The sequence below is a fragment of the Branchiostoma belcheri genome, unplaced genomic scaffold (genome assembly GCF_001625305.1).
Source record: "Branchiostoma belcheri isolate BF01 breed outbred unplaced genomic scaffold, Haploidv18h27 scaffold232, whole genome shotgun sequence".
NCBI classification, from domain to species: Eukaryota; Metazoa; Chordata; class Leptocardii; order Amphioxiformes; family Branchiostomatidae; genus Branchiostoma; species Branchiostoma belcheri.
Genome location: NW_017803835.1, coordinates 581 through 12,740, shown reverse-complemented (window position 1 = coordinate 12,740; position 12,160 = coordinate 581). Strand labels below are relative to the sequence as shown.

The 12,160-nt window shown below is 40.9% G+C and overlaps 2 protein-coding genes across 2 annotated transcripts in view; one reads left to right on the top strand and one right to left on the bottom strand.

Moving 5' to 3' along the window:
• Positions 1-10,577, top strand: part of LOC109470776 — a 17,459-nt gene extending 6,882 nt beyond the window's left edge. The window contains exons 3-12 of the mRNA XM_019769852.1: positions 417-508; positions 1,789-1,933; positions 2,749-2,994; positions 3,129-3,244; positions 3,948-4,030; positions 6,195-6,498; positions 7,339-7,542; positions 8,512-8,812; positions 8,962-9,230; positions 9,668-10,577. Of these exons, the coding sequence (XP_019625411.1) occupies positions 417-508; positions 1,789-1,933; positions 2,749-2,994; positions 3,129-3,244; positions 3,948-4,030; positions 6,195-6,498; positions 7,339-7,542; positions 8,512-8,812; positions 8,962-9,230; positions 9,668-9,700 (1,793 nt within the window). The 3' untranslated portion in view covers positions 9,701-10,577. The remainder of the gene's footprint in view (positions 1-416; positions 509-1,788; positions 1,934-2,748; positions 2,995-3,128; positions 3,245-3,947; positions 4,031-6,194; positions 6,499-7,338; positions 7,543-8,511; positions 8,813-8,961; positions 9,231-9,667) is intronic.
• Positions 10,578-11,019: 442 nt separating this feature from the next.
• On the bottom strand, positions 11,020-11,652 carry LOC109470775 (spore wall protein 2-like; the record flags this gene model as incomplete). The annotated part of the gene is made up of 2 exons (XM_019769850.1): positions 11,020-11,091; positions 11,386-11,652. Coding segments are annotated over 2 exons (339 nt in total), but the record flags the coding sequence as incomplete, so codon positions are not given.
• Positions 11,653-12,160: the final 508 nt, after the last annotated feature.

The following is a 12,160-nucleotide window of genomic DNA, read 5'->3' as shown; positions in this document are numbered from 1 at the left end:
TTACAGTTATTCCATCTTTCAATGCAGTGGTGTCATTAGAAGTTCAAAATTCATTGTTTAAATTTTGAACCAGCCTTTTGTGTTGACTTCATACCTCCTATCGTAGCATTTGGGGCTATAATAGGATGCCTAGATCTGTTTTTATTTTTATTTTTTTTGCCCTGTCGCTTCATATTTTTCCTGAAAAAATCCGAGAACCAACAAATTAAATTGGTGTGGCCTAAATACATGTATTAGCAAACTGTCAATGATCAGATTGTGTCACATACCCTTGTCGGGAGCACAGGGTTAACATGTGTTAGTTTTCTAACTCTTACAGAAAATGAGTTACAAAATAATAATTTTCACATACAGTAAAAAAAAAGGATTATTGTTACACACATAAGTCAACGTTCCAAATTTCTATCCCATTACAGGTCAGTTGGATCCAGATTTGGGATCTTATGTACACCAGTTATGCGACAAATACAAGAGAGAACATCCGGGTTCTTTCAGAAAGGCAGTACAAGTAAGAATTTGTATTTATCATTTTACCATTATAACGGGGGGGGGGTACCTATCCTCCGGGGAAATTTTCTACTTACACGTATTAATTGCTCACAAATGCAGCCCTCCTTTACTCATCTTCTCTCAACCAATTGATTGTAATACATAATTTACAGTTTTGAAAGTTAGGTAACAGTGAAATAATACATTGCATTTTGCATCAATATTTTGCCAAACAACTCAGCAGTGGCAAAATATGTTTCCTAAAAAGAGGGTTAATGGAAAAAGGAGTCCAGTCTGATTGGCGGAAAAAGCAGTCCAGTCTGATTTTGGGGTGGAAAAAGCAGTCCGGTGGTTTGTACGAAATTTTATGAAAGACCATAGGCACAATTTTTTCTTGTGTGTGTACTTCTAGTTTCTATGGGTACTTCGAGTTTCTATGAGTACTTCGAGTTTCTATGGGTACTTCGAGTTTCTATGACTATTTAGAGTTTGTATGGGAACTTGAATTAGCATATATGTGACTCACTACTAGTATATGCCGCCTTAACCCGTAATTCAGGCAGCCTTGGGTGAGGAATAGCGGACAACCGATTTACACCTCTTGGGACCACCGAAAAGTAGTTTCTATACATACAGGTCACCTATCCACAATAAACAAAAGTTAATTATTAAGGGATTCTTTCTTACAATTGTACTTCCGGTACTTACATGCTTGTCGGTGTAATGCAAAGTCTGCCATACGTGACTTTAGCAGGGGCCGGCTGGATGTTGGGCAGCTGGTAACCGTAAAGCGATTTAATCAGGCTACTTGAAAGCAGGATCGGCCCTGGAAATCTCGTCAGTTGGCAGCTTCTTCTTTTGACTAATTATTATTACTTATAAGTAAGTAATAAACCGGAGGCATGATGATGATATGTATGTTATGATGATGACATGTATGTTACAAACTCTAAGTTCCCATGCAAACTCTAAGTACTCATAGAAACTCTAAGTTCCCATACAAACTCTTAGTACTCATACTATAGTCATAGAACCTCTAAGTACCCATAGAAACTCGAAGTACTCATAGAAACTCGAAGTACTCATAGAAACTCGAAGTACCCATAGAAACTAGAAGTACACACACAAGAAAAAATTGTGCCTATGGTCTTTCGTAAAATTTCGTAGAAACCACCGGACTGCTTTTTCCACCTCAAAATCGGACTGGACTGCTTTTTCCGCCAATCGGACTGGACTCCTTTTTCCATTAACCCCGTAACAAGATTACCTTGAATATTCATTATTTTGTTGCAAACCTAGATCATTGGAAAACAACCGCAGGACAACATCTGGGTGCTCAACGAGAGTGTGCAGGTGAATGCAGACGGGGAGGCTATCAGGCCTGAGGACCAAAAGTATGCCATCATAGATGGTCACCTCAGCAGACATTACTTGGAAGTTAAAGGTTAGACTGTTTCTACGTACCATATCAAACAAAACAATTTTTTACCCAAATGGACTTTGAGGAAAGATGGAGTCTGATTGGGGAATGAATGACAGTGTGGATGGATGAATGAATGAGTGAATGAATAAGAAAACATTAAATCAACTCAACTTGGGTATTGAAATTGCTACCCCCAATTATTCGGTACTGTCATGCATTACGTAACTGTAATTCAGACATCATTTAAACCATTACATGGGTTGAACAGCTTAGAATGATCATGATTATTCTATTAGAATGCTAACAAAAACTCTCCTCATTTGTTGCTTTACCTGCACACAAGATGTAAAACAGCTTTTGACTTTTATTTGAACCATGAAGAACTGCACAATATTCTGAGCAAGTTAGGTAACCAGGCAAATTTTGTTTAAAAAATATAAAGCACACTTCTTTATGGAATGAAATTGTTAACTGTCTTGACATGAATCAATTCTTCAGAATCAAAGAAAATACATGTATTATGTTAAAATAAATTAAATCATTTCTATTGGGGTGAATTTTGTGTGGAAGGACAGAAAACATCATTCTTGCCCCCCCCCCCCCAACACACATCCTTTCAAGATTTTCAATGATATTCATTTCATAATTAATTATCTTATTAATGTCAAGGCCTTGCATTCTTGTCTTTGAAGGACTTGCGTTCTTGTCTGACATTGTTGATCTTCACATCTTAACTTCATACAGCGTCTTAAGATTTGGGTTTTGCATTGTAATGTCTGTATTCTAATAGTAAAGCAAGTGGTCACTAATATTTATACTTTCTTCTTTTGCTTCAGACTTGGACAATGGTGAGGGACTCAGGAGGCTGCTGCATGCCATGAAAAACCTCCTGACTGCCAACTTCTCTGCCGGGCTTGTAGTGGTGTCGGGGATGGTTGCCTCCGTACTCTATGAAACCTTCGTGGCCATTAGTCCGGATGGGACATGTCCCGTGGTCGTTGCATTGGGCGAGTCATGCTGTGGGAAAACCACAGCACTAAAATGTGCCCAAATGCTAACAGGAACTACTGAGATATACCATGGTAAGATTTGACATCTTAGGTTGATGTGATCATGTTGATTAATTGATTGTCTGTGACAGCGTTCTTTTTTCACATACACTTATCCACTTTTTAATGTTATGATAGTTGACATATAATTGTTGCTTCTTCTGCAGAGCTGACTGCGGCCAAGGCCAGTGATGTTCAAGAAAACACGACGATGGGGTTTGCATGGGACGACCCAGAGAATCTTAAAGTGGTGGAAGAAGTGACCGTTTCGTGCTACAATCAGGTCAGTAAGTCCACATCCATCCTAACAGTGTCCAGGAGAGGACTTATTATAATAACATACATGTAGCTAATCTGTATCCTCCTCTCCTTTTATGTCTAATGTAGCCAATTAAACAATTTTCCGAAGCAATTCAATTTATGTAATATATTCCAAGGCAAATGTATCCTCTATACCGACCACGTTTTTCATAAAAGAAAACAATATTACTCTTGGTGCAAATGAGAATATGGACCATTTTGATCCATACTGATGGCCGCTGGCATTACATATTAACCCTGGATGTTTTAAAAACAAAACTTCTTTACCCGACATTCACTCATTCCTATTAAAAATATAAAATGAGTCAAGTGTCCTCCTGCTTTCTCCCATGTTCTGCTTTATTCCTTATTATGACATGCTTTCTTCCACATTCTCGGAGGCTGCTTTCTCTCATGTTCTGAGACAATTGCTTTCTCTGATGTTCTGCCGCTTTCTCCCACTGATGTTCTCTGATGCTTTCTCCTGATGAATGTTCTGCTTTCTCCCATGTTCTTGACTACTGCTTTCTCCCAGTGGATATTCTGCTTATCGTGTCCTCCTCATCTTTCTCCCACAATCTCCTAACTCATGTTTTCCTGCTTTCTCCCATGTAATCTCCTATTTAGTCCTTAAAGTAATACTTCAGTTAAAATGTTTTAGTGAAATGGCTTTATTTGTCTAACAGATGCTAAGGGGGACTATAAAGAAAAGCAGGAAGCCACGCTGCATGCCTGTCATCACCACCAATCTGAAGGGGGACAAGGTCAGGTAAGAACACCTGTCACTGTCATAATATTGTATATTCTGTATCATCTGTACCTACATTGTGAGTGGGGTTTCATTGTGGGGTAACAGTTAACATAACTCATGAGATGCCAGTAATCGTATGGTTTGATAATGTTACATTGAAAATCTGGGTATAGACTGAATACTTGAATCTTTTAAAAACTGGCCATTGTGCAAATCTGTCTGCCTTAAAGTTTCTTCTATTCAGGGCTTAGGCCATATTTACACGGGCAAATTTTGTCCTACAAAGGTAGATGTGTCGCATGCTGTAGGACAGATTTATTGACGGGTTGGTGGAAAAACCTGTCCAGTCTGGACTGGTCTAGGGGGTGGAAAAACCTGTCCAGTCTGAATAAAGGGTCTGCATGGGGGTTCCTGGTAATGGGTAATGCAGCAGGATTGACAACATTGCCAACATTTAGCCCCTAATCACCAAGCTGATTGTTTTTATTAGCCTTTCAAAATTTACTGTATTTCTGCTTGGAGATTATGCTTAGAGGTGGAGGATTGTCCAAAAACTTCTGGGATAAATTACAGTAAGGTTAACAAGATACATGTAGGTTAACCCATGAAGTTATATTCAATATTTCTTTGAGAAGTAAAAAAAATTCTGAGCACATATTACAGTTATATAGAGAATCATTTGTCGCTAGCCTGGGTACCATCCTACTTGTATGCCGGGGCTCCCACACTCGCTTCCCTAAGCGAGTGTGGGAGCCCCGGCATACAAGTAGGATGGTACCCAGGCTAATTTGTCGCCAGCTGGCAAACTCAATCAATGGTTTCAAGTTTTATGCTATGTCATCCCTGCAATTCGTCTTAGCAATTTACATGTATGATCAAGGACATAATTGATATTGACCAGGTAAAATGGTCTAAAGGAACATTTTAATATATAATATTATGTACTAGTATGACTATATTAGTAATCACTTTTGGTGCCTACTTGGAAATCTTACAACCCAGAAAATTAAGGCATGGCACTGGCCAGACAATCTCTTACAACATGCCCGTAGCCAGGGGGGGTTCGGGGGTTCGGAAGAACCCCCCCACAAGGCTCAAAGGTCCACTTTTTGGTCCACTTTTTATGTAAAGGTCCACTTTTTGGTCCACATTTTATGTAAAGGTCCACTTTTTGGTCCACATTTTATGTAAAGGTCCAAGTTTTTTCTTGAAAAGATGGATCGTAGAAATACTGCTCTCTTCGTCATTGAATAAAAATTTATCTCTGATTTTCTCTTGGAAATCCTCTCAAAAATGCACGAAATGCCATTTTAGAAGGTTCATTTTTCAAAATTTTCCGGGGGAGCATGCCCCCGGACCCCCCTAGGAACCTCGCGCCTACGGCGCTCGAGGTCCACTCAAGCAGTGGGACGAACCCCCCCATTCAAAATCCTGGCTACGGGCATGTACAATGTACGTTACCAGCATTCAGACTTTGTGAGCCTGTGGGCAAGGACATACACCAACCTATATGTCCTTAGCCTGTGTCCCCTTTTCATGTGCAGCCACACATTCACGTCATCCATTGTCTCAACATAGCAGTGTCTTGAATAGCGGCTATTTGGGCTTTCTATCAAAATTAAGCCTAGACCCCATGCAGACCCTTTTATCAGACTGGACAGGTTTTTCCACCCCCTAGACCAGTCCAGACTGGACAAGTTTTTCCACCAACCCTTTATTGACTGTGTCAACAGGCCCAAAACTGCCACATGGCAATTCTCATGTGGCATATCCAGGATGAAACACGCAGTAGTTTTGGGCCTGTTTGCATGCTCAAAAAACCTGTTGTACCACATGTGCTGCAGGACACATGAAATTGTATTTTTTGCCCATGTAAATGGGGCCAAAGACAGTTGGGTGTTTATGAGTTCTTGTAGTTCTTATAATGCTTATGGGCTTAATTGACCATTCGAACTGCTCAGGGGAATTTGGTCACAGCGGGAGCTCTGCCTTATTGTTCTTGAACAGCCCTGGGTAATAATAGATACTGGTGTCTACATATTTTACTGACAATTGAGTTGATGACCATTTATTTCTGTGGGATTTAAGGTCTTGGACAGGTCATGCTAAATGCATCTTCAACTACTTCATTCTGGCAAAAAATGTTTGTGATAGCTGTTACAGTAGCTTTTTTATTTTATAGAATATTCTCCAGGATGGTCAATGCAACATTTGATCCAGTGGCCAACCACAAGTTGCCAAACAAAGAAAGAGTGCGGCTGGAGTACGAGCTGAAGGCTGCGAAGACGACAGCCAGCCGCAGTATCGGAAAGATCATCTCCCTGCGCAAGGAGCTAGTTGGGGTGGATGCCGAGGGTAACTTGGTACCCACAGAAACCTTCTTGGAGGAGATGGAGGGATATGTTGAAAAGTTTGAGGAAATCATGCCGACTGATGAGGGCAGGTCGGCTCGTAACTATGCTACTATAGCATGGATCGCAATGAGGGTATGGAAATATGCATTATTTTTGCTGCGACTTTCTAATACAGTAGTTCAAGTCGCTTAGTTTGAGGTTGTATGCTTTACATTGATATAGAACGCTACCAAGGAGACTCATGTAACCCAAGAAGAGACGTTGATGAACTTTATTATTCGTTACCGTTGTAATAACTTGAGTGATTTATTTTTGTATTTCACTCTATACCATGGTGAAAAATGTATTGATGAATAGAGCGTTTTCTCTGATGTGTAATTTCTTCTTCCTCTTCTCATTTTCATCATTTGGTCAAATGGATTCAACTCTGTCATTCCTCAGGCAAATAATCTGATCTTTGGCATGGACATAGCATCATTATGCCTGTTTCTTTTTCGACACAGATATTTTATAGATTCTCTTGTATTTTCACATTGAAATTAACTAAAGGGTTCTGATGCTCCAATTATATTGAACTTCTAAACAGCGATGATCCCAAGCCAGGTTTGCAATATAAATAGTGAATTTTTCATCTCTTAATTCACCTAAAACCCTTAGGACTGACTGTGAGTGGTAATCACCTCATATCATGTTGGTTCGGTTACATGCTGCATAAATATATCAATAAAACAGTCCAGGAAGATTTGACAATTGTGACCTAAGTGTCTACTAATGAGGCTTCTCCATTCCATTCCATATAGTTATATACTACAGTTCATTCCCTATCCAGCAGCAGTGCCGTGCAACCCCCAAAGATCATTTTAAAAAAGCAATGCAAACAAAAGGTATTGATGCCAAGAAAATACAACATGATATAGGCTTAACTGAATGTGGATGTTATAATTAACAACTGTTACATTATTCCCGTTACAGTTGCTGAAGATGGCAGGCATGGGTGAGGAGGAGGAGGAGGCCTTCTGGGCTTATGTCACAGAGAAAATGGGGCCCCAGTATGCCACCATGCAGCAGCGTGCTGGGGTGCCAGGTACTTCCCATGCAAGTGGACCTGCCAGTGGGCCTCACAGCAACTGGCTGAAGGATGTTTTCGCAGCACTTCAGACCATAGATCAGTTGGAGGTTAGTAATGGAGAGCATATTATTCACATTTATGTCAAAGTAAAATTTGTATTTCTCACAGTGTTTTTTTATTGTATGCAGTTAATATTTAGAAAAAGACAGGCAATTAGATCGGGTAGTAAGTTACTTGATGGTAATGCCATGGCAGTGTTTTGACACACACTGTAGTATCATATTGTATATGTAAAGAGTGTGTAAATTTGCATATTGCAATGGTTTGATTGGATGTATGTATGGTTCTGTATTATTAAACAAAAACTGAAAAGTGTGGATGGTTATGTTTGGTGGAATGTTTGGAAGGTGCACATGTTGATGGGGAGCCAGATTTATTCACTGTCAAGTAATAAAATGTTTTATGCTGTCAATACCTGCACAGTAATGGCACAAAAAAATTGATGGTTGATCCTTGAAAGATGACTCACTTTCCCATGTTGCTTATAATGCCTAAAGTGCAGGACAGAGTACTGAGAAAATTTCAGCATTAGGATTTTCTTCATACTCTAACTAACTTAGTATTTATACACTCTTGACGTTTTCTCCTTTCAACAATACAAGTTGTTTTGACTAAGCTATTTCTGGGTGATGAGTTTAATTCTATGTAAAATGTTTGGCATAATTTTCATCAGAAAATCATTATTTTCCCTAATAATTAATACTGAGAGGTAAAGAAAGTGAAAAGAAAGCTTTCCTTGTTACGAGCTACAGGAATATCCTTCATTCCCAGACAGTGTATCTTTGGTTCAGAATTATTTCCTGAAAGAGACGGTTGCTCTTGTTGAGGGTGTGCAGAATCTAATAGACAAAAAGTAAGCCAGGTGCTCCCTTTAAAACTAGTGCAGCAATACATGTATATATATATATACCAATGGGGTTCCATATTCCAACTGGGGTAACAGGGGATTGAGCTGTCCCTGTTTCAGAAAGCATGAAAAAAGCTTTAAGTTAATAATACTTGATTGTATGCAACAGGTGCTCAAGATGGTAAATCCCAGCATACGTCCGCGTGGGACCTGCGACTGTGAGGAGGCAGTCGCCTTCCACGTCGACAGTGTACAACAGTTCTTAAAGACCGCCTGCCCCGATGCAGCAGCAACTGTAAGAAGTGCAATAAGGAAGAATGGTGGGTGCAGAAGTGTAAAAACCATATTCGCGGATGACGGCCATCCCTCCAGCAGCAGGGTGCAGTCCAAGTACGCTACACGTAGCCGATGTGCCCCGCACATCAGCTACGGCAGCATTGACACAGTCACTCTCAAGACATTTCTGGACTGTAAGTACTGTGACCATAACATATTTCTGTGGATATTTAGAGTATATAATTGAGGTTTTAATTGCAGCACGAGAATTGCTGGTAAATCTGTTCATAAAATCCACGACAAAAAAGCAAGCCAATAAATTTCTTTCTATAATCAATTACAGACATGGACAACGCAGCCTCAAGCCGGGATGACAATGCAGCCTCAAGCCGGGATGACAATGCAGCCTCAAGCCGGGATGACAATGCAGCCTCAAGCCGGGATGACAACGCAGCCTCAAGCCGGGATGACAACGCAGCCTCAAGCCGGGATGACAATGCAGCCTCAAGCCGGGATGACAACGCAGCCTCAAGCCGGGATGACAACGCTGTCAAGGGCCAAGATGACATCGCCAGAAGGTCAAGCAAGAGGAAGAGGACGCTCACAGAGAAGGTGAGATTGCATTCATTCTTTATTTTCCTTTGGGTAGGTAACTGTTACTTGTCAAATCGTAAACAAGAGACATCAAAGAAGGTAATTACGTACAAAATCTATACATCATCATCTAATCTTTGTGCTGTTCATTCCTAAATGATGTACTGCAAATCATACAACTGTTACATCTTTTTAATAACTTAAGAATTTTCTGTACATAGTAGTCTTATTTTGCAATATCAGCATCACACTTGATATATGCAAGTGTCTCTTTCCATATGGTCAGATACTAATCATGCATTACAAAAGTCGTTACACAAACACTTAGTAATTGCTAGATATCCCTTTTTTGTTCAGCTTATAATAGTTGGTATTTGATTTTAAAGCACTTATTGATAAGTGATAATTGTTATGGTCTTGGTGCCCAAACTTATGTTGATCTTTATCCTTAACAGGCTGCTCAGTCTTGGAAAGTGAAGAAGAAGTAGCGTGATTTAGGTAACAAGTAGTCGACGACTAAGGCAACAACGGAGTGCGAAATGAGAGCAGAAGTTTTAATGCATCATTCGCGGAGAACGTACAATGGCGGACAAAGGGCCGCTCCACGAGGTGTCCTCTAGTAGGGTCATGACCTTTAAGGTCAACTCAATCTAATAACCTAGTGTCAACATAACATAGTGACAAAGGAACAGAGATGGAGTTACATGACTTAGTAACATCTATAATTGTAGGAATATGAATGGTTTATTTGACATTTTGTCCAGACGTATCACACTTGCAGTTCTAAGACTGAATTTTGGTGATAGTATTAGGTTGTTCAAACACCTTCTTTTAATTTACAGTATATAACTTATCGTTAAAAGATATAATAACACTAAAGCACCGACAAAATATACAAAATATGATTAAAAACTGGTACAATATATTTTAAGTTAATAGCTACACATTCGTACATTGTAATAAACTCGAATATGAAATTACTAAACTTTACGACAGATAACTTATTACATTTAATCGGGTTTGTATACGTGAACAAGGGGAAAGTTGAAAAGAATTGGCATTAGGTATCATGCTCATTCAGAAGGGATGTCATATATGGGATAGGGCTTTTTTGATATCTATCTGTATGTGCTTTTACAGAGTCAAGTAGGTGTGATGATCTAGTAGTTTTGGCGCCGATCTCACTGCGGTATGGGGGGTAGCCAGTCTCTGAAAGTCTCCGACTTCAGCAGGCGTGTAGCGAACTTGTAGCACAGCTGGCGGCGGCGGCTTTCCAGGGTGGGCAGTTCGAGTAGTTTGCATGCTTCACTATAAGAAGTGTGAGCAGGCCCAGTATTGTATCAAGGAATATGTATATCTTTTGATTTTGAGAATCAAATAAATACATGTAGTTGGTCTACACATCTGTGTGTGAGTTTTTAATCCCTTACAGAGGTACTGACAGCCTGAAAAAACTGCCTGATCTCCTGCTTTCTCCTGTATTCTCCTGCTTTCTCCCGGTTTCTCCTGTGTTCTCCTGGTTTCTCCTGTGTTCTCCTGGTTTCTCCTGTGTTCTCCTGCTTTCTCCTGTGTTCTCCTGGTTTCTCCTGTATTCTCCTGCTTTCTCCTGGTTTCTCCTGCTTTCTCCTGTATTCTGCTGCATTCTCCTGTGTTCTCCTGTGTTCTCCTGCTTTCTCCTGGTTTCTCCTGCATTCTCCTGCTTTCTCCTGTATTCTCCTGCTTTCTCCTGTGTTCTCCTGGTTTCTCCTGTGTTCTCCTGCTTTCTCCTGTGTTCTCCTGCTTTCTCCTGTGTTCTGCCGCTTTCTCCTGCTTTCTCCTGTGTTCTCCTGCTTTCTCCTGTGTTCTCCTGGTTTCTCCTGTGTTCTCCTGCTTTCTCCTGTGTTCTCCTGTATTCTCCTGCTTTCTCCTGTGTTCTCCTGTGTTCTCCTGTGTTCTCCTGCTTTCTCCTGTGTTCTCCTGGTTTCTCCTGGTTCTCCTGGTTTCTCCTGGATTCTCCTGTGTTCTCCTGCTTTCTCCTGTGTTCTCCTGGTTTCTCCCTGTTTCTCCTGTGTTCTCCTGGTTTCTCCTGTATTCTCCTGCATTCTCCTGTGTTCTCCTACTTTCTTCTGTGTTCTGCCGCTTTCTCCTGTGTTCTGCCGCTTTCTCCTGGTTTCTCTTGTGTTCTCCTGCTTTCTCCTGTGTTCTCCTGTTTTCTCCTGTGTTCTCCTGCTTTCTCCTGTGTTCTCCTGGTTTCTCCTGTATTCTCCTGCTTTCTCCTATATTCTCCTGGTTTCTCCTGTGTTCTCCTGCTTTCTCCTGCTTTCTCCTGTGTTCTCCTGGTTTCTCCTGGTTTCTCCTGTGTTCTCCTGCTTTCTCCTGTGTTCTCCTGGTTTCTCCTGTATTCTCCTGCTTTCTCCTGGTTTCTCCTGCTTTCTCCTGTATTCTGCTGCATTCTCCTGTGTTCTCCTGTGTTCTCCTGCTTTCTCCTGGTTTCTCCTGCTTTCTCCTGGTTTCTCCTGCTTTCTCCTGTATTCTGCTGCATTCTCCTGTGTTCTCCTGGTTTCTCCTGGTTTCTCCTGCTTTCTCCTGTGTTCTCCTGCTTTCTCCTGTGTTCTGCCGCTTTCTCCTGCTTTCTCCTGTGTTCTCCTGCTTTCTCCTGTGTTCTCCTGGTTCCTCCTGTGTTCTCCTGGTTTCTCCTGCTTTCTCCTGTGTTCTTCTGTGTTCTCCTGTGTTCTCCTGCTTTCTCCTGTGTTCTCCTGGTTTCTCCTGGTTTCTCCTGTGTTCTCCTGCTTTCTCCTGTGTTCTCCTGGTTTCTCCTGTATTCTCCTGCTTTCTCCTGGTTTCTCCTGCTTTCTCCTGTATTCTGCTGCATTCTCCTGTGTTCTCCTGTGTTCTCCTGCTTTCTCCTGGTTTCTCCTGCATTCTCCTGCTTTCTCCTGGTTTCTCCTGCTTTCTCCTGTATTCTGCTG